Source organism: Monodelphis domestica, chromosome 6, assembly GCF_027887165.1.
Source record: "Monodelphis domestica isolate mMonDom1 chromosome 6, mMonDom1.pri, whole genome shotgun sequence".
NCBI classification, from domain to species: domain Eukaryota; kingdom Metazoa; phylum Chordata; class Mammalia; order Didelphimorphia; family Didelphidae; genus Monodelphis; species Monodelphis domestica.
The window spans coordinates 233475526-233496205 of record NC_077232.1 but is presented as its reverse complement, the minus strand read 5'-3'; the positions used below and the strand labels follow the sequence as shown (position 1 = coordinate 233496205).

Sequence of the window (20680 nt, the reverse complement as noted above, 5' to 3'; positions counted from 1 at the left end):
TATGAATTCAGACTGGTAGCATTAAGAGGAACCATAGAATAATCATGTCTAGCCCTAAAAGATGAACAATTTGGCTACGGTCACACAAAGGCAGAGCAAGACTAGAAAGAGCCAAGCCTCTTTATTCCAACTCCAATGCTTTTTTCACAAAACAATTCATATTGTTGGTCTATTTTTAATGATTTTTATTAATCAGTTTAAAATATTGGAGAAGGATTGACCTTGGAATCAGGAAGATCTAGGCTCAAGTACTTCTAACATGGGCTAATTTTAGGTCATGGGCTGATTACTTAATATCCCAGTTATAGGAATTTTAACTTAACTAATTAATTAATTAGAATTTTTTAGAAAATATCCCAATTGCCTAAGTAATTCTATAAGACCATAAGTTACCAAAGGTTACACATTTACATTAGTAGGAGTTTCTGTACTAGTGTGACCATAGACCCAAGCATTTATATAATTTTTAAATTAATCCTTAATTTTCATTATTTATATTAATTCTCAGACTATTTGAGTCTTCTATTTCAATAAATCATCTATCTATTTTTTTTGAGGGAGTGTGGTAAAATGGAAAGTAGAGTCTTGTCTCTAGAAGACTTTGAAATTAGAGGATCTGGATTCAAATCCCTCCTCTTTCACTTCCTTTATGACCGTCAAAATTCAACCTCTTTGGACCTAAGTTTCTTTTTCTATTGAATGAGAGTATTGAAATACAAGGTCTCTGAGGTCTTTTCTAAGTCTAGATATCTTACCCTATAAACTATAATTTCATCTGTGTAGGAAGCTTTCAGTGAAAAAGCAAGTATTCCACCAAACTAGTCTTAGATAATTGCCTAAACATATGGAATAGTTAAGCTCAGAGTCCTATAACCAAGGTATATTATTTAGTTTTAGGACTAAGAATAAAGAAATTAATTTTAACTTTGTTCTACTAGTCAGTGCAGTGTCATGAGTTAGCAAGGTCTAGAGTCCTAAGGACAATAAATAGATCATTTAAAACTTGAAGAGAACTTAAAAACCACCAAGTCTACACCACTGCATTTTATAGCTAAGGAAAAAGATGCACAGAAGTTGTGATTTGCCCAGGTTAATACACAGTAAAAGTTTGAGGCAGAATTTGAACACAGGTCTTCATGATTCGAAGCCCAGCATTCTATCTACTATTCCACAATGCCTCTTATATGACCAAAGAAGATAGAAGATGAATTCTTTGGAGTTGGATGTATCAAGGAATTGTATGCTTACTGTGCTAGAGGGGTTGAGACTCAGAAACTGCCTTAAATTACATCTAATTATTCATTTGAATTAATGCTTTAATATAGATTAAATTAATAATCTAGTGGATTATGGCATTATAGATAGAGGTTTGACCAGTCAGGAAAAAATAATGAGTTCAAGTTCTGGTTACAACACCAACTGAACAAGTCACCTAATCTCTCAGGCCCCCAGACAACTCTCCAAGACTAAACGATGCTTAAGGTTACCAGATTGGTGGAGGGATTCACCTCACTGGGATCCCTGTGAACAGGTGATTTAACAGGTACAGACCAAAAAGAAGTTCAAGTCACCAAACTAGATGCTAAGGAGACAAAGACAGAAGCAAAAATTAGTGCAGTCCAAGTCCTCAAAAAGGTTTCATTTAAAACTGAACTCCCTATTATATTGAGTTAAATACTGGGATAAAACCATCCTCTGACTGGTCTCCTAAAAATACAGAAAGTGTGTTGTCAGAGGGGTTCAGGAGGCATCCAGAGATAGCCAGGAGAAGCAACTCCTAGCTCTCTTCCCATCCTTCCTGTCAGACATACATCCGTGGTATTTTCAGAGCGCAGTTTTTAAATCCAGGGAAGAGAACCTCTCATTTCCAGCAGATAGTCACTCTCCCTTCCACAGCCATCTGAGAGTCTGGGAGCTTTCAGGGCCTCCCATGACAAGAAGGAGAATGGAACTTGCTAAGAGTCCCACTACAGCTTACTGTGACAGCAAAGTGATTTTTCTCCCATGACAAAATGTCCCAATTTGGATTAATCACATATTTTTTCAAACATTTGGCAGATTTCTGCAACACATTGCAACACAAAATCAGCACAAACATAGATGAAGTTACTATCTACTTAAAATGTATGAATGAAAATATTTTTACAAAGATTTATCTTGTTAATTTTGCCAGAATGGGAAGATTTAGTCATGGGAACTGGCTTCCATCCATTGTAGCATTCCCTTAGGTTTTAATGATTTCCTTCTGCTTCGAAAGAAAATAACGACAACATGGCTCTAGAAGGGAAAAGGAATAAGCTCCCACAAATCAAATTGCTCCTTTGAGGAAAGGATACTAAACCAAACCCCAGTTAGAGAATTGTCAAAGCAAGGCTCATCTATTTATTTGTTTAGATACTGATGCATGGTGTGAAATGCTCTAAACTGCTATCTCTGAAGTCCAGTCCTTCAGGTGTTCTGATAGATATGTAGTATTTCTCAGAAAAATGGTCCAGGGTTGGAGCTGAAACACAAAGCATCTTTATAAAGGTAGCACAGAAACTGTCACTTTGTTAAACATTAGAACAGAGGGGCTGTTAACTGAGACATTCATTTAAACCTTCCATCTTCCCCAGGACCTCCCTCCACCTCAAATGGAAAACCACTAAAGAAACCCAAAGGATGCCAATTACTCTAAATTGTCTGGGAAACAGAACCTTCTCATTTAGAAAAAAGAATTTAATTAATGACAGTTTATAGAATTATAAAACTAGAACTAGAAGGGACCTTAGTAGATCGAATTCCTTTACTATATCAATGAGAAAACTGAGACCCTGAGAAGTGGTGACCTGCCTTAGATCGCAGAGGTAGAGATGGAACCAGAATTCCCACCCAAATTCTCTGACTCCAAATCCAGCAATTTTTCTCCCACTTCAACTGGTTTTTTAAAGATACTTAAATTTGTGCCAGTAGGTTTTCCATTTATTAAGTGACTGGGCACTGGACTTTTATGTATAGGAATGATTTGAATTCTTCACCTACAATTTCCTTAGAATTGTACATGTGAAAGAAGTTCATAGAGCACTGACAAATAACATAGCAGCTGGATGATTGTTGTACCCATATCACCTCCTTCACCCCTCTGGTTATTAGGTGTCTAAGTGACACTGGATTTTCCCATTTACCAGGCGAAATTTTATAGAAAATAATAGAATTTTTGGATGTCTAATTGCTTCTTGAATCAGTCCATGAATGCCATAATGGATATTAAAGATGCTGAGATTAACAAACACCAAGCTATTGATTTTTGCTCATTAACCGCTTTATTGTGTATTTGTGGCTCTGTGTATTTTGTCTGCCCAACACATACAGGAATTCAAGCCTATTGGTACCGCTCACAACAGAAGGGCACAGCCTTTTGTTGCAGCAGCAAATATCGATGACAAAAGGCAGGTAGTGAGCTCCTCCTATAATTCGCCAATTGGGCTCTATTCTTCAGGCAATATTCAAGATGCACTGCATGGACAGCTACGGGGTCTTATTCCTAGTTCACCTCAAAGGTAAGTATTGACTGAGCTTCTGTCCATGAATGCTTTTGATGGTGATGTTACCATTCTGTTTGCACCTGAAAGTCCAGCTCTTGCTGTTCTTTTTTTTTTTCTATTCTTGAAAAAGTCATATAAAATCAGACACTTGAATAAATATTCATCCAAAGCTCTACTCTATTGTTCAAGAGCTCTTGAACATCTGGATGTGATAAAGAAATGAGACCATCGTCCTTGCATAGCCATAGTGAATTCATGACTTCTCTTCAGGATTTATCATTTTAATAACAGACTTATTGACAAAATTTGTGTTCTCTCGATTACATCTGAAAATAAATCTTTGCTGACTTTGTTTGTGCTATTGTTTTTTTTTAATCCTTTGTTTTTACAGGATGTGAACTACTTTGAACACAAGCACAATATTCGGCCCAAACCTTTCATACTCCCAGGCCGAAGCAGGTCATAAGTTTTACCAGTGTGCACTAGGGAATGCATGCTGGTTTTAACTCATTCTTACTAATAACCAAAGGAGTGTGATTTTAGGATGTCTGATATTGTCTTTGAGTGACATGGGCTCATTTTTAAGCCTATGGTGGGAGTGGGGGGAGATGTTTGCTACAGCATCACTATAACCCGCTTCAAGAGAAAATGCTGGCACTTATGGAGCTATGCAATTTTCAGCTATCAACATAGATATTTTTAACTAATGCACTTGCTAATTTGGGGATCGTATCCAGAATCCTTTGACCTTCTGAGTCTCACAATCCACATGGCACCAGGGCAGAAGCACCTAGTCAAAAATGAAAAGGGAAGCATATCCCTGAAAGTTGTGGGGAAGGCAGGAAGTATTCTATCTCCCTGTTTCCTCAACTCACTTCTTCCAAGCTTTTCTCCATGTCCACATGTTCTCCCTTTTTCTTGCCCAATCCTAGAGATAGCAACTAATAGATTATTAGTCATTATTATTAAAATAATTATTTATCTAGTATATTGTATGTTGACTATTAAATATATTATATATAATAACTGTTATAATTAATCATTAAAATAGAAAACATTTAATTTACACAGTAAGAAGGACTTTCATACCATTATAAATATAACCCTATCCATTTCCATACCTTCTAGCTATATTACAGGTTTCTCAGGAGAGGTCCTCTGCATAGACCTACTAGTAGCTCTAGCCCCTGCTTTAAAAGCATTTTTAAGAGTTTGCATTCTTCTAGATCATCTAAGCTCCCACAATACTTTGCACACTTTAATATTTATCTAATTACCATTTGTTACAATGGATTGCTAAAATGAAAGAGGGATTGTAATGGAGGCTCAAGAAAAGGAATAGAAAAAGGATTTGAGGCTTCAATTTCTAAGCAATTGGATTGGGTTGGAATGAGTAATAGAATAATTTACACATTAACAGGTTTGTCTCAATGCCTTGACAGAGGAGACTATCCAATAGAGAGGTGAACTACTTACAACTTGTACAGTCTTTTCAAATGTCCTTTGGAAAACTATCCTATATCCAAAATGGAAACTGCCAGTTTCTTGTGTGAATAAGGCCTTGAGAAGTGAAGGGAGATCAGTGACTCTTATAACCCAGGCCTTTTCTTCTCAGTTGATTGATTGAACAACCAGAAATAGGACCAAAGTATTGTTGATGGGTTCCATGACAGCACAGAAACTCTGTGGCTACCATCAGGGTCCTACTACCTCCTCAAAGAGGAAGATGGATTTTTCCAACACAGGCCAAAACACCACTATAGGGACAAGGGATAGAATGATCTCAAATAAAACGTGAAAGACTAATGCAGTGGCTTTGGAGGAGAATTCCACTGTCTCCTCCCCAAACTTTCCCAATTTTTCAGTTGTCCCTTTGTCTTCTTCATTCCTCATTATCCCCTTGCCTCTGCCTTCCTGTTTCCTCAAGTCACTTCTACCAGGTCTTTCTCCATGTCCAACTATTTTCCCTAATCAATCCTACAGATGACAACTAATAGAATTAATTAAAGTAAACAAGTATATTTTACTTTTTAAACAAGCCTTCAAAGAACTTAGCAGTAGTTATGTGGTTAAAAAAAAAAAAAGAGTACAAGACACAGAATCAGAGGATCTAAATATGATCTCCCAGCTCTGTTACTTATTACCTGGGTGACAAGTCACTTAGCCCCTATCAGACTTGGTTTCCTCGTCAGTAAAATAAAAGAGTTGGTTGATGAACTTAAAGGCAGCTTGGTGGTATAGTAAATAGAATACTGGAACTGGAGATGCTAAGACCTGAGTCTAAATTTTGCCTCAGTCCACTTACTAGTTGTATGTGTCTGATCATCATTGTAAAAATAAATTGGTGAATTATAAAAATAAAATATTTAGATGGAAAAACTGTACAATATAGGTTCAAAACTGTTTGGATACTTTTGACAGATGTAATCAAAACTATCCTCAATGATGAAGTGAAGCTCAAATGTGAACTTCCCTTCAGGATCAGGCTCAAGGACGCTAAAGAGACTCTTATAAAAATAAAATATTTATTGAAATATATAAGTATAAAGAAGGATTTCTAATTCTAAGGGATTCTAAATCCACCCAAATAAACTCCCTGGTTCAGTGAGGAACCACTTCTCCTGTGATTCACAGGCTACACTAATCCTCTCTGATCTGACTAACCCAAATTTATACTATCTAAATAAAAACTACCACTGTTATCCTTATAATTCTTAACTTCACCTTCAAATTATAAAGTAGCAAAGGCTAGCTGGTTGAGTCTCGACAAGAATCCAGTTAGGACTCTGAGTCTTAACAGACCCAGAGTCCAAACCAAAGACTAGGTTTTTCTTTGGTCTTCTCAGTTAAACAATATATAAAAACTACAATAGATATTCAATAGTGTTTCCAAATTTGGGAAAGGAAAACACTGAGCTCCTTCAGATCTTTACCTCAGACAGAGAGAGAGGCAAAGATGTTACTTCCTCCAGCCCTGAAAGAGAGTCTCTTGAGAGTGTGTCTCTGCCAACTGCCAGAGAGCAATTCCCAATTGCCAGAGAGAGTAATTGATACAGAAAAAAATGGTTATAACTCTCAACATCTGAAATCAACATGCTCTCTCAGCTCTGCTTCAAACTACAATTCTTTCTCAAGCCAGCACTCTACATTTTATCCCTAAACTAATAAAACAATACTTATTTTCTAATATCATACTTGCATCATTTAATCTCTGCCTCAATCAACTCATATGCAAAATGGGTCTAATAGCATCTAATTCCAAAAAATATCCATATATTTATGAAAGTATATTATATATGTATGCATATATACATATATATCCTGGGACAAAGAATTATGAATGATTTTTCCCAAAGGAATCTGAGGAGGCTCTAGGCATCCCAAGGAAGCTAGCTTTCCCTCTTTATAGGATAAAGTAGACCCATCACTATCTATTTTTCTAGCTCATGAGGTGATCCTTGGCACACCCAGAAATATTGAAAGCAAGTTTCCCACCACCATTATGGTATTCCTGGGTTTTAGGAGGTGGGTAGCATACTGCATTATCAGCCATTGCCATGGACTGGAGTTCTTCCAAAATTGTTTGAAAGACTTTTTAATAAGTTGCAATGATTCTATTTGGCCAAATTTGCAGCAAACTCACCTCAAGCGAATTATTATCCCCATCCATATCCCATCTTTATCTTCACCTCATCTAATTGGTCAGCCAATAAGCATTTAATAATTACCTACTATGTGCCAGATACCTTACTAAGGCACAAAGAAAGGTAAAAAACAGTCCCTGTTCTCAAGGGATGCACAATCGCAAACATTCAAACAATTATGTAGAGACAAGCTATGTACAGGATCAATTAGAAATAAATAACAGATTTGACCAAGGAAACATGTAAAACCCAGTGGAATTGTGCATCAGCTACAGGAGGGGGTGAGAAGAGGCAAGGGAAAGAATATGATTCTTGTAACCAAGGGAAAATATTCTAAATTGACTAATTAAATAAATTTTTCAAAAAAATAAATAAAATAATATAAAATAAAAAGCACTGTAAAACATAAAAAAGAAAGAAAGAACAGAGAGAAGGTTCTAAAATTAAGAGAGATCTGGGAAAGTGAGATTTTAGCCAGGACTTGAATGAAGGCAGGGAGACCAGAAGGCAGAGATGAAAGGGGGGAGAATTCCAGGCATTGGGGAATAATCAGTGAAAAGCCACACATTTGACATATATTCATTCATTTCCTTGATTGCTTGGTTGACGAAGAAATGGCTTTAAACAATCTTCATAACCTTTTCAGGTTAGGAGAATCTAACAGAACTGTCAAGCCAAACTCTTCTTGGTGAAGGTATAATTAGTTCACTGGTTAGAGCCAGATATTCCCAGGATTAAACCAGCTGTTTCAGGCTTTCATAGCTAACAATTTGGCAAGCTAATGTCTCTCTGTAATGGCCATGCCTGAATCAGAACACAGAGAGCTTCTACCCCACCTCCTCTAGCAAAACAAGTCAGGCTATAAGGATTTGGAAATACCAGTCCTATTATTTGTTCGGTTTTGAGACAGCCCCAGGTACAGAGTACCATTTGAGTTTTGGCGGGGCATATCACATTCATCATCCATTTTGTCAATCCAGTTTTAAACTGTCCCTATGTGGAATAAGTGAAAAATTGTTATTATCTGTCTAATTTCTAAGCAATAAAGAAGATCAAATTGAGGTCAGGTTCACAACTAACTTATATTTGTTTCTTCATATAGTCTTACTAATGATAGACACTTGCGAATTATGAGTATTACTCATATTTTTTTGTACTGGACATGTGTGAGTTCATTAGTAAAGGGAAGTCTTAGCAAAGAGATTTCCCTCCCAACGCAGATCCTTGGAAAACTGTCTCAGATACTCAATAAGAAATTAAGTGATTTGCTAGTTGTAGTCACTCACTTAATATGTTTTGGAGGTAAGACTTAAAGTGACTCCTAGGCTAAACAGCTATCCATCATGCCATATATCCACTCACCGTAAATATTAATTGTTCCATTATTAGTTAGTGCTTTCAATAATATAATTATTCTCATTTTATAGGAATTTAAAGGAAACTGAGGCAGAAATTAAATGGTTTCCTTAAAGTTACAGAGCTAGTAAATATTACAATTGAAACCAAAACCCATTAACATGCCTCATTCCACTATGCCATTGAATAGCTTACAAAATGAACAAATCTAAATGAATTTTCTGGATTATCAACATTAACCAAAAGGTCCAGGATGCTTCTTCAATTTATGGTTTATTGGTGAGATTAAGCAGTACCCTCCTAGCTCTAAAGTTAGTAGAGAAATCCAAAGCTTTGAACATTGTTCCTGGGAAAATATTGATTGTGAGGTATGACTTCAATTGAGCACAAAGACCCAAATGGCAATCATAAAAAAGATTCATATTAACAATATGCTGTTCATTGCTACTGACATCTGTGAATAGACCTTCTTTTAATCCTTTCATGGGACGATTTTCTTCATCAAATGTACTCATAGGTGCTTTCCTTCTAAAAGCACCTGGCATGTTGTATTCTGCTAGTGATATGTAGATTTGGACTGGCTCATTGTCTCTTTTCTTGCCTGGCTCTGAAGAAGAATTAGTGCTTAGTACAGTCCCTAACATATAGTAGATTCCTCATTTGTGTTGATTGATTATTGATTGAATATGGGGATTGTCTCCTCTTTTTCAATTTTGCCTGGCTTTTTCAGAAAGTAGCACACAATCAGCACTTCCAATTTATTGAGTAGAATTTTAATTAATAGCTGTTTTCTATTGATTTTCATGTGTTTATAAGACATGAGAAGTTTTACTTAAAATTAGATGATCCTACATAAATGTCATGTAAAAAACCACACATATATAAAGGAAATCATTCAACCCAGTACAGTGGAGAGATTACTATATTTGGAATCAGAAGTTCTGGGTTCAAATTCTGGCTCTGTAAGCATCCATGTGGACACTTAAACCCTTTGGGCCTTGGTTCTTCATCTGTCAAATAAAGAAGTTGGACTAGATAGCCTTTAAGGTCCCTTAAAGCTTCAAATTTATGATTTTATGAGCCTGTAATATAAGAAAAGTGTGATATCATGGCAAGAACATTGGATTTATAATTAGAATCCTGGCTGTAATAATTACTACCTATGTGACCATGACAAATTGTCTTACTTCCCTTGGACTTAACTTGCCTAATCTGTAAAATGGAAGGGGGGGAATTACAGTCTCTAAAGTCCCTACCACTTCTAAATCTTCTGTCCCTGATAGTGGGGTTCTGTGAAATAACACTGTAGCTTCAACAGAAAAATCTTCAAGACTTTAATATCTCAGGCAATCTCTTCCCAAAATTCACACATGGGAGTCCACACATATCCTGCAAAGGAAAGCTTGGATCATCAAGGCTGGAACTTTGACTGTTTATTAGAACTCAGAACATGGGAGCCTGCTAGTATCCTGTAGATTCGAATAGGGAATTTCTTCTGCATGCATCCCTAATGCTCAAGAAACAATCTCAAAAAGTGGATATTGGCAGAAGCAGCTTTGGGATTAATAACCTCAAATTATAAAACTGGCTACCTACAGGCAAGTCAGTGAGTGAACTTATCCAGTTATTTGATTTTCCTAAAAAAAAAATTTCTAAAGTTTTCTGGGAGGATTTCTCAAGGTATTGACAAAGTTGTTTGTTGAGACCTGGGACTTCAATTATGAGACATTAAGTCTTTGTTCAAATTGTAAAACAACAGCAAAGAAAGCCACATTTTTACAAAATTGAAAAGCCACAAGCCACTCTCTGTTTAAAGAATCTAAACAAATTGTAAACCAACAGCAAATACAACTGTATTGTGTAAGTTTAAAGAAAAAAGTTTTAAAAGATACCTTACTTCAGAACATCCTAAAATTCAGGAACTAACAACCTAACTGCATCAGATTTGCCCAAGTGGAAGACAATTTTCTTTTCTTTTTTTCAAAAATCACAATCCATAACCTAGTTACTTAAACAGATTTTCTTGCCTGCTCTGCTTAGCAACTACTTGTGAAGGTTATTTATTTGTTCTTTAAATGTGGCAATTCAGAATTGCAAAAGAATGTCCAGCCTGTTTGACCTTGCACATGATCCCTCTTTAGTTTAATTCTCAACAAAAGATTATTTAAAATATTTGTCCTAAATAAGAAGAGCAGTTTGGTGGCATTGATTTTCATTGCCTGTACTCTGAACAAAGGTGTGCAATTCTTTTGAGGTTTGTTCAGATAGACCTCTAGTTCAGATCCTGTGTGATCAAGGGCAAGTGACAATCTCTCAGTACCAGCTTTCTAAATCCATAATTCCCAGATGAATAACAAATCTGCATCTGTGAAGGGAGTTTCCACACTGGAAGTACCTCAAACTAAAGAAATCACAGGTTCAGACCCCATACTTCCTGATAGCCATGCAGTAGTCACCTCTGATTTCATTTATTTTCTGTTTTCAATTTTGAAGGCATGGAATTTTCCCCCTAATTGTTCCTCTTTTTTTACCCTTTCCTTAAAAAAAAAAAAGTCAGATTTGGCTGGAATCAATATACTTTTGCTTTCCTGTTTTGCTATAATTCACCTCTTTCTTTCTTTTTTTGATACTGTTTAACCTCTTTGCATCTGTTCTTTATTTTGCCTTGTGTCTATGTCCCCTGATTTCCTGGGTCGTCTTTCCATAATGGGTTAATATTAACACAGTGGATGCAGCACTCCCTCCGGCATTGATTGTGGCAGCGGACGTAGCACCCCTTCATCTGTCAGTACGGTTAGCACTATTTGCCCAGGTGACTTGAAAGTTGCTGCCAAGATGGCCCCTAACATTCCCTTGGAAATGGAACTTCCTGGTGTGAAGATTGTTCATGCTCAGTTTAATACACCCATGCAGTTGTACTCAGATGACAATATTATGGAAACCCTGCAGGGTCAGGTTTCTACAGCCCTGGGGGAAACACCCCCAATGAGGTAATCAGTGCCCGCATGGACTATGAGCACGCTGACCAAAATGCATGGAGGATGTCTTGCATGATGGTGTGCTTTAACGCTGACTTGTACAAGTTTTCCTAAATTGAAAGATATTAGAAGAAGTAGAAAAGATAAAAATCCAATATGTTGCCAATCGTCAAAAACATTTATCTAGTCCAGTGATTGAAAAGCAGGTATCATATTCATAGACTTTTATACATAGTCCAAAATGAATTCAGATATCTGCGAAGCCCAAATAAGCAAATGTTTATGAAAGCCCTGAATGTAGATTGCTAGATTGGGGATCAGAACCTGCTGACCATGGGCAAGCCACATAACTACTGTTCTCTCCTGTTTTCTCCTCCATAACATAAGAGGTTTGGGCTCTATAGTCCCTTTCAGCACCAGTGTTATCATAACAATATCTTATTGCTATCAATCCCTGTTTTACTTCTCATCCCTTATTGTACATTCATCAAAGCACCTTCATTCAACACAAGAGAAGAATATAAGGGTTTTGCTTTTGGGGGCAGAAAGGTTGTATTTATAAATCAGACAGAGACTTTTTAAAGACACAAATTTTTTAATTTGGAATTAAAATTGTATTTTTTAAAAATGCTAATGATGACAAAGTTGATTTCTAGTCTGAATATTTTATATGATCGTAAGCTGTCAAAATTGTGGTTGTATGTATAGAAATCATATATCATAGGTGGGATCTCAGAGTCCACTGAGCCCAATCTCCTCATTCTTCATGAGGAAACTGAGGCCCAAAGCAATAATAAGCCTAAGGCCACAGAATCAAGATTTGAAATCAGATCTTGTGACTAGAACCCAGGGCTCTTTGAAATGCATTGTCCTGCCTGCCTCTATACCAGCTGCCTGGCTTTTTGGTCAAGAGCTTTCATACTTATTTCAAAGCAAAAAAAATTTAAAATATTTTTCTAAGGAACAGCTTCATTGCCTCAATAGTATGCTGTTGTTTCTAATGGCAGATGATCCTAATCAAACAAAAATTTACCTCTATATCATTTTAACTGTTACAATCAAAATGGATATCTTTAAAAATGAGAGGCATAATCTTTAGAAGTGCGTGCAGCTAACCAAGCTTTCTTGAGACAATTGCTAATGTTTTGTTTTCTTTTTTTCATTTTTGCTTGTTACAGAAATATTTACAAACAGGAAGTTACTATAGGGGAGATATCATGAGATTCTCTGTTCTCTTTGAAAAACTGGGAAATTAAATATGTCATGCTTAAATGAAACAACACATATTCTCTCTTCCTAACAGATAGCCCTGAGATCCAAGACCTAAAATAATAACCAATGTTCTTTTGTACATAATCTATCACAAAGTGTTAGAGTTGTTTATGGTAGGCATATGGGCACTGTGGTCCTAGGATTTAGATAAGGGCATGATGCCATAGGTTGAATGGAGTTACTTTTCTTCAAGGAAAGCAGCAAATTAGAGGGTAGGAAAACCCTATACTTCTGTAAGGTCCACATCTAGGGCTCATAATGAACTTGACTGCTAATGGAGTCATATAGCTGACCAGCTCTTCCTAGATGGACCTTTCTGGCTCCTACACCAGCCATTCCATGGCCACTTCTTAGACTAACTAAGCATTAATATCCCTGAGCTTCCAGAGAAAAAAGTAAAGAGAATCAAATTTGTAGCTGGGTTAATAGATGTTAATTCTGAGGGACAGATAGGTGGCTCAATGGATTATGAGCCAGACTTGGAGATAAGAGGTCCTAGTTTCAAATATGGCCTTCCTAACTGTTGGCACTGGGCAAGTCACTTAACCCCCATTGCCTATTCCCTACCACTCTACTATCTTGGAACCAATACATGATATTGATTCTAAGATGGAAGGTAAGGATATATAAGGGAGGGGGGGAGAAGAAATTAGTTCTAGTGACTACTGATCAGCTAAGTAACAGTGAGGGGAAACTGAGGACCTAAATGTGAGATTAGATCTACTTCTTTGCTGAGGGACAGAAGGGACAGGGAACAACAAAAAGAAAGGGACAAACAGGGCAATGTTCAAACCTGGCAATTTTCCTACTATCAATTAGGCTAAGGCTTCCTTTGTTCATTGGCATGATGGCAAGGACAAAGCTAATTAATTTTTTAAAAGTCAATGAAATCTCAGGCTACAATTCAGATTAAGCAATTCCCAATGTTTTCTATGATGGGCAGATTCCAGGTGAAACACGAAGTCTAGTTGTGACAATATAATGTAAGACATAACCACATCCCTTGATAAATGGTTGAGGCAACAGTTCAGGGTGTTTGGCCTAAAGATCTGCCACATGTAAAAGGGAAGGCATTTATTCTGTGTTGTTCCAGATGACAAAATCAGGCCAACAAATGATTTCTCCTTCTCCCTAACCAACTCCAGCTCCCTCAAATCAATGAGTTTCCAAATGCTATTGACTCCATTTTATAGTTCTCTCTCAAATCTATTCCCTTGTTTCCACTGCCATAACCCCAATGTTTAGGTCCTCATTACCTCTCCTCTAAATAATTCAAATTACTCAATTTTCCTAACAGTCCAGTTTTTCCCATCCATCTTTCACACTCCAGCCTGTCATTTTCCAAAGCACTATTTTGATAATATCATGGCCACCCACTTTAAAGCCATTGGTTATTCCTTGCCCAAATAAAATTTATACTTCTTAGCCTGGCATTGGAGACCCTCTGTGATCTGGCTGGAACCTATGATATAAACCATGTCTCTTGCTATTTCCATTAATACACTCCAAATACCATCAACTGAACTACTCACCTCTCCACTCTTCCCTCTCCTATTTCTGAACTCATGTTTTTCCCCCTTACCTGGAAGATACTTCCAGCATTATTCCCTATCTCCCTATTGAAAGACTTCCCTTTTCTTCAGTACCCAACTTGCAACCCACTACCTCCATGAAGCATTCTGGATCGATTCCCCCAAGAGAGAATATATACCTTTTGAAAAATATTCATGATACTTTTTTACAGAACTCACTTTTGACCTTCTTTTGCCATTTGATTTGTAGCTATTTTTGTACAGGTCTTATTTCCTCTCTTTAAGTGCCTGATTTCATCCTTCTATCCAGTGGTATGCTGAAGCCAGCTCTATTTTAATATGAGCATTTACATCTCAGAAGACAAATCAGAGCTTGATGTATTGTCTTGTTGATTTCTAGGCTTAAGAAAGCAATGGAGAAAATGTTAATAATGATTAAATTTGAAAGTGTTTTGTGGGTACCTTTTTTTTTCAGATTGCCAGCTGTTAAATATTTATCAGCATACTCATCCCTAGTACCTTGCACAGGGCCCTGCACATAGTGGATACTTAATGAATGTTTATGAAACTAAAGCTATATAATAAGGTAGCTTTAGTTCACTATAAGAATTTTCCAATAGTTGAAACTAGAATGGGCAAGCTTGCTTCGGGAATAGGAACTAGAATATGCAATGATGAGTTCTCATTATTTGAAATATTCAAACATTGATTAGTTGTCTATCAGTCAAAGCCTTGTAGAAAGGAGCAATAAACCTAATTAAGACAAAAGTGATCTCAGAGGCCAGTCTAGTCTAATTCACCACATTTTTCAAAAGGGAAGAATCTCAGGCCAAAAAGAGGTTGTTCCTTTGCTGTCCCTGATAGTGGGGTTCTGTGAAATAACACTGTAGCTTCAACAGAAAAATCTGGTAACCTCAGCTAAATGGAAATCTCAATTTAGATCTTCTGATATCTACTCCATTGTTTTCTTTACTAGACCATTGTGCCTTTTCTTTGGAAGGGAGATTAGAATAGATCATTTCTAAGGTTTCTCCAAAGCTCACATTCTACCAGTTTTCCATAGGCTTCAGTCTTTTACATCCTGATCTGAAATGTGATCAGAATTTTGTTGACAATTTCCATCTTGTGTTTCCATCATGACATTTCCCAGTAACAAAAGCTTTCTCCAAAGCTTTTGGGGGAGTGAATAAGTAGATTATTGGATGACTTTATCAAGGCAAGGTATGTAAGGTCACATTACATTTTGCTGCTTGTGTGGGCTTACTTGGAAGATGGTCATTAATATACACCATTCAGGAATTGCTAGTATTTCGATGATCATTCCTTATTAAAGTATCCCTCATGGCTACCCTGCTTCATATGTCTAATGCCCCCTTTAACTTCAATTTCTTTTTTTCTTTTTTCTTAGTGAATCAACAGCCTCTGTGCCTCCCCAGTCAGATGTATACAGGATGCTTCAGGACAACAATCGGGATGGACCTAGTCAGCCTCGCCAATCAGGCTCTTTTAGAGTGCTCCAGGATTTAGTGGATGACCCTGGTAAGCAACTGTTTATATGTCCATATGCTATATTGCTCACAGTTGGTAGTGGGAGAGGGAAAGAAGAAAGGAAGAAAAGGAAAAGAGAGGAAAGGAAAAAGGAAAGAGATACCCAATAAGTTTTTAAGATCTTTTAAGATTTTAATTTTAATCAATACCTAAGGAAAATCAAAATCTGAATTTGGGGGAGATAAAGACATTACTTCTCAATGGGTTGGGGAAGGATCGGGGGGGAGGCAGAGAATTTGAAAATGAAAATGAAAAAATATATTTTAATAGCAGCTAGTGTTTTCAGAACTGAATTAGTACTATACCATAAGTGGGCATTCTTGGGTTTTTCAGATGATCGTCCTGCTGGGACAAGGAGTGTAAGAGCCCCCGTCACAAAAGCTTATGCTGGCACTGGGAGTGGACAAAAGATGCCACTGTGTGACAAATGTGGAAGTGGCATTGTGTAAGTATTATTTTTTGACTTGTATGCTTCTGACCTGAGTTTCAGAGAAATTATTTTTTTCTGCTTTATATTATAATAATAATGGTAGATAAAATCTCTATCTAATGCTTAAGGTTTTCTGGGCACTTTACAAATGTTGTTTTAGTTTATCCTCATGACCACCCTGGAGGTAGGTATTATAATTCTCCAGTTTTTCAGTTAAGGGAACTGAGGCACGAGTTAAGTGATTTCCCCAAGACTATACAGGTAGAAAGTGTATGAAGCTGGATTCATATTCAGGCCTCCCTGTCCCCAGGTAGACCTGTGTACATTCTTTCCACTACATGACCTAGCTGCCTATAAATCTGTAGCATACTTATCTGAGTATCCTCACTACACCCCTTCTCTGATACTTATCATAGAAGTGACTCTTGGCTCTTGAAGGCAATATGGCAGGATTGGCATCAAATTCAGGATGAAAAATATGAAGACTTGCCTAGCTAGCTTCACCTAAAGGCTGACTCACTAAGTGTTTGGTGTTTTTGTTTATTTGTTCTTGACCATGGATACCCACAAGAGATTTAGAAGAGCTATCTGTATCAGTGGAAGGATTACAATTACCGGTGGAATTATAACTCAAAGTATCCAATTATATGCAAATATGAAAAGAAACAATAACATGTTATGAAGCTTGTTCAGTTGGGTCAGGTTTTGTTTTGTTCTGGACCTCTCATTTCATGGGTATAGAGAGCTCGTTGTGAGAAAATTCCCTCTATTAAAACCTCTATTTACAACTTCTAATTTTAGAGAGTTGACTGGGACCCAGCAGGTCTAAGTGACTTCCTCGAGGTTACACAGCCAGGAGGTGTCGAATATGACATTTTAACCTCAGTATTTCTAACTCCAAGATCGCCTCTGTCCACTCTGTTGCTGCTCTCCCTCTAAATTCACAATATTTGGCCAGAAATCTAAAATCATTGCACAAAAAGCAAATCTAAAATCATTGCACAAAAAGCTAGTACGACCTTATTTCTATGTGTGAAATGTGTTCCTGTGTAAAATGAATATTTGCCTATCAATCATTTTGACTTCCACTAAAATTTCAGAGATGCAGCGGTCTCATTTTTAAAAACTGGTTCCAAGGGATTTTTAGCCCCATATTTCATGATCATAAACTTTGCTTGAAGGAACATTCTGCTTTTGTTAACATAGTCTAGACTCCTTTTTAATTCCCCTTCAGAAACCCCATGAGAACAGTTTGGTAATTAAGCCACATCATCCTTTGAACAAGCATTTTAAAACATACATATATTAAAATATAAGTTGATTTGGGTTTCATCAGAAGTGTTCATTCTCTCCCAGGAGTTTTTAATGTCAAAGTAGCCCCACTGGCAATGAGATTACTCTAGATAACATATCAAACAGAATCAATTAGCTTATATCTACCTTTCCTATTACTTCGTCCATTTAACCATCCTGCCATTCATCCATTCCTAGGTGGTTGAGAGGGATAGTAGGAAATGAAGGGAACCATGAGGGAAGGAAGGGAGAGATACTTAATGACAAAAGCAGTAATTACAATGAGCATGTCTGTTCTGAAAATATGAATGAATTGTTTTGCACAGCAAAGAAATGGTCACTCATGGCATGAAATCAGTTTGTATATCTCATGTGGAAGGGCAGGAGGAAAAGAGATGGGTGACCAATAGGAAGATTTCTGTTTTGCAAATATATCCTTAGCCAGATTTCTTTAGCAATCTGAGATGCAGCTATGGGAGAGAAAAAAAAAAGGACAAATTACTTGATCCTTGTTGAGTGTAATTAATTCCAACAATCACATCAAACATCAAACAGAAACCTTCAACCTGGGGATTGATCATTTGCTAGTCATCTTGGGTCTTTTCTGACAACTGTCTCCAGTTGCACAGCTGGGTGTGATTTTCTTTACGGCTGGAGCCAGTTGTTTCTCTTCTCATAATAAAAACAGAATCCACCCTAACTGTAGGGTTCCCTAACCTCATAAGATTTATTTTTTTTCTTTGTTTTTATCAACAGTGGGGCTGTTGTGAAGGCACGTGATAAGTACAGGCATCCGGAGTGCTTCGTGTGTGCCGACTGTAACCTTAACCTTAAACAGAAAGGTTACTTCTTTGTGGAAGGACAACTGTACTGTGAAACCCATGCGAGAGCCCGCACGATGCCGCCAGAAGGATATGATGCGATCACTATTTATCCAAAAGCTTAACTTGTCTTATGTGAACACTTAGGGGGCGCACACACACACTCACCCACACGCATGCATTGCACAGAAAGACATTAACAGCTTTGGACAGTCATATAGAGAACTGTCTATTCTATAAGTCAGAAATAATGGATTTTGAAAGTTGATTTTTCATTACCCATTGAGGGAGTGGGCAAAGGAAACAAATGTCTGCTGGGGAAGGAGGTGGGGAGGAAATGCATATATTTAGATACATTTTGCAAATATGTTATCTTTGAGGCTAACAAAGTAACTTGATGACACTTAAAGCAATAATATTTTATATGATCTGCAAACCTCTTTTAAATTGTTTTAGAATAATACCACATGTTAAAATATACTCAAGATAACATTTGTGTTCAAATTTGGTTTCCTTAAAAAGACTATTGCCAATCTATTACATATAAAATAATAATCTTGACTTATAATATTCTCTAAATTTCTCTGTCTCTTAATTATTATAATAAATCTAGGGGAGGGAAAAACCTTAGATTTCTTGGAGGGAGGTGAAAATTATGTCACTAAGTAAAATATGCATAATAACCACATGTAAATATGTTTAAAATAACTAAAGAAGTGGGATGAATTCATTGAATTCTAGCATAGCCAAAGCCTCAAAAAAAAAAAAGAACTCTTTCATACATGATGATAGCTAACATCATATAAGTGAGTAGAACTGGAAATACTAGCTACTTTTTTTTTCATTTTTTAGTATTAATTCCTCCTAAAATTGATTCATTTCCTAAAAACCTATGTATGTGCACACTAATAAAAATCGTTCACATACAGAAATAGCATGAACGACCGCTACAATGAACATTTAAATGCCTAGGAATAGAATCTCTCCTTTATAGAATTAATGAGTTTGAAATTGATTTGTTATTCTTTGCAATCAAAATCATTTTGGAACTTCTTCAGTCAGTGTTATCAAAACCAAGCTTCCTGTATATAGAATTCTCCCTTTTAATAAAGACATTAAAATAAATTATGTAAAAATATTGAAATTTGAAACAATTTAAAGTCTGAAAAAATGATGTCTATACATGGTAACTGTTTAGGTTTCTGCTGTCCATGAAAGATATGTGTTCACATGGGTTTTCAAAATGTAGTTCCTCAGACACATTAATAGATGTGATCTGAAGTCTGGACTGCCCCTCAAGAGAGGAAAAAAGCTCAGCCAAAGGAAGGGAGTCAATGAGCTTCATCTCATTCCCCAAATATTACAAGACTAGGTGTTCTTTCCTCCATTCTTTAGAGGGATAAAGTACAAGATTTACATCTGTCTGATCCCTAAATATTACCAGTCTGGATACAATAAGTTCAAAACAATAAGACTATTTCCCTGATTGCTTTTAAGGAAAGTGAGTTAATTTCTTCCTTCTGAATACTGGTTGCACAAAAAATTATCACAAATGACAAATATTGAATAAAATCATTTATCTAAGTAAATAGCAAAAAGTTAAGAGACATTACACAGATTAGGATAAACCAGAAAATATAAAGAATGAATTCTTTAGATAGGAATGAAATAAGTTCTTTGCTCAACTAAGAGATAAACCCTATTTTCACCCAATGGAAATTGCCCAAAATCTCTAGAGAGGCAAACTGAAGAGGCATCTTGATCTTTCCTGGATTGAAGAAAACTTGAGAAGTCTTAGAGAAACTTTGAAAATCAATCTGCTCATGTGTGTCTGTGCGCCTGTCTCTGTGTGTGTGTGTGTGTGTTTGTTTATATGTGTTCATATGTCTGGAGTCCTGCCCCATGAGAATCTGGACCATATGACTTTCCAACAAAAGGAAAGCTGCTTTCCAAAACTCTTCTATCAACTCTATCTCTCACACAAGTCCAGAGTATTAAGTCCTACTCAATATTCTTTCTTCTAATCTGGAGTCATGTATATTGTAAGAGGGAAAAGGGAATTATTATATTAAAAGGTTGGACTGAATTATATTTAAAATAGGGTCATCAGGAAATTACTTTATTCCAAAGGAGGATGATTTACAATTTATTTACAAAATATTAGTGAAGTAAGAAAATCAGAGAGAGAATTGGGTAAGATATCTAGCCTAAGCACTAAGTAATTTACTCCTGGCCCCTGCCTCAACCCGAGCAAGGAGAGTTAGTCCTTAGGCCTCAGAAAA

General features: G+C 36.6%; 1 protein-coding gene across 3 annotated transcripts in view; it reads left to right on the top strand.

The window, feature by feature from the left end:
- The window catches only part of PDLIM3 (PDZ and LIM domain 3), a 54670-nt gene extending 35693 nt beyond the window's left edge, over window positions 1-18977 (top strand). The window contains exons 4-8 of one of the 3 annotated variants that reach the window (XM_001363108.4): window positions 3916-3983; window positions 11251-11514; window positions 15715-15845; window positions 16188-16299; window positions 18334-18977. In XM_001363108.4, coding sequence (XP_001363145.1) covers window positions 3916-3983; window positions 11251-11514; window positions 15715-15845; window positions 16188-16299; window positions 18334-18523 — 765 coding nt within the window. In that variant the 3' untranslated portion in view covers window positions 18524-18977. Of the gene's footprint in view, window positions 1-3351; window positions 3540-3915; window positions 3984-11250; window positions 11515-15714; window positions 15846-16187; window positions 16300-18333 lie in introns of all 3 variants that reach the window. The other 2 variants (XM_001363191.4, XM_007496036.3) reach the window with 2 other exon arrangements.
- The last annotated feature ends 1703 nt before the right edge of the window (window positions 18978-20680 follow it).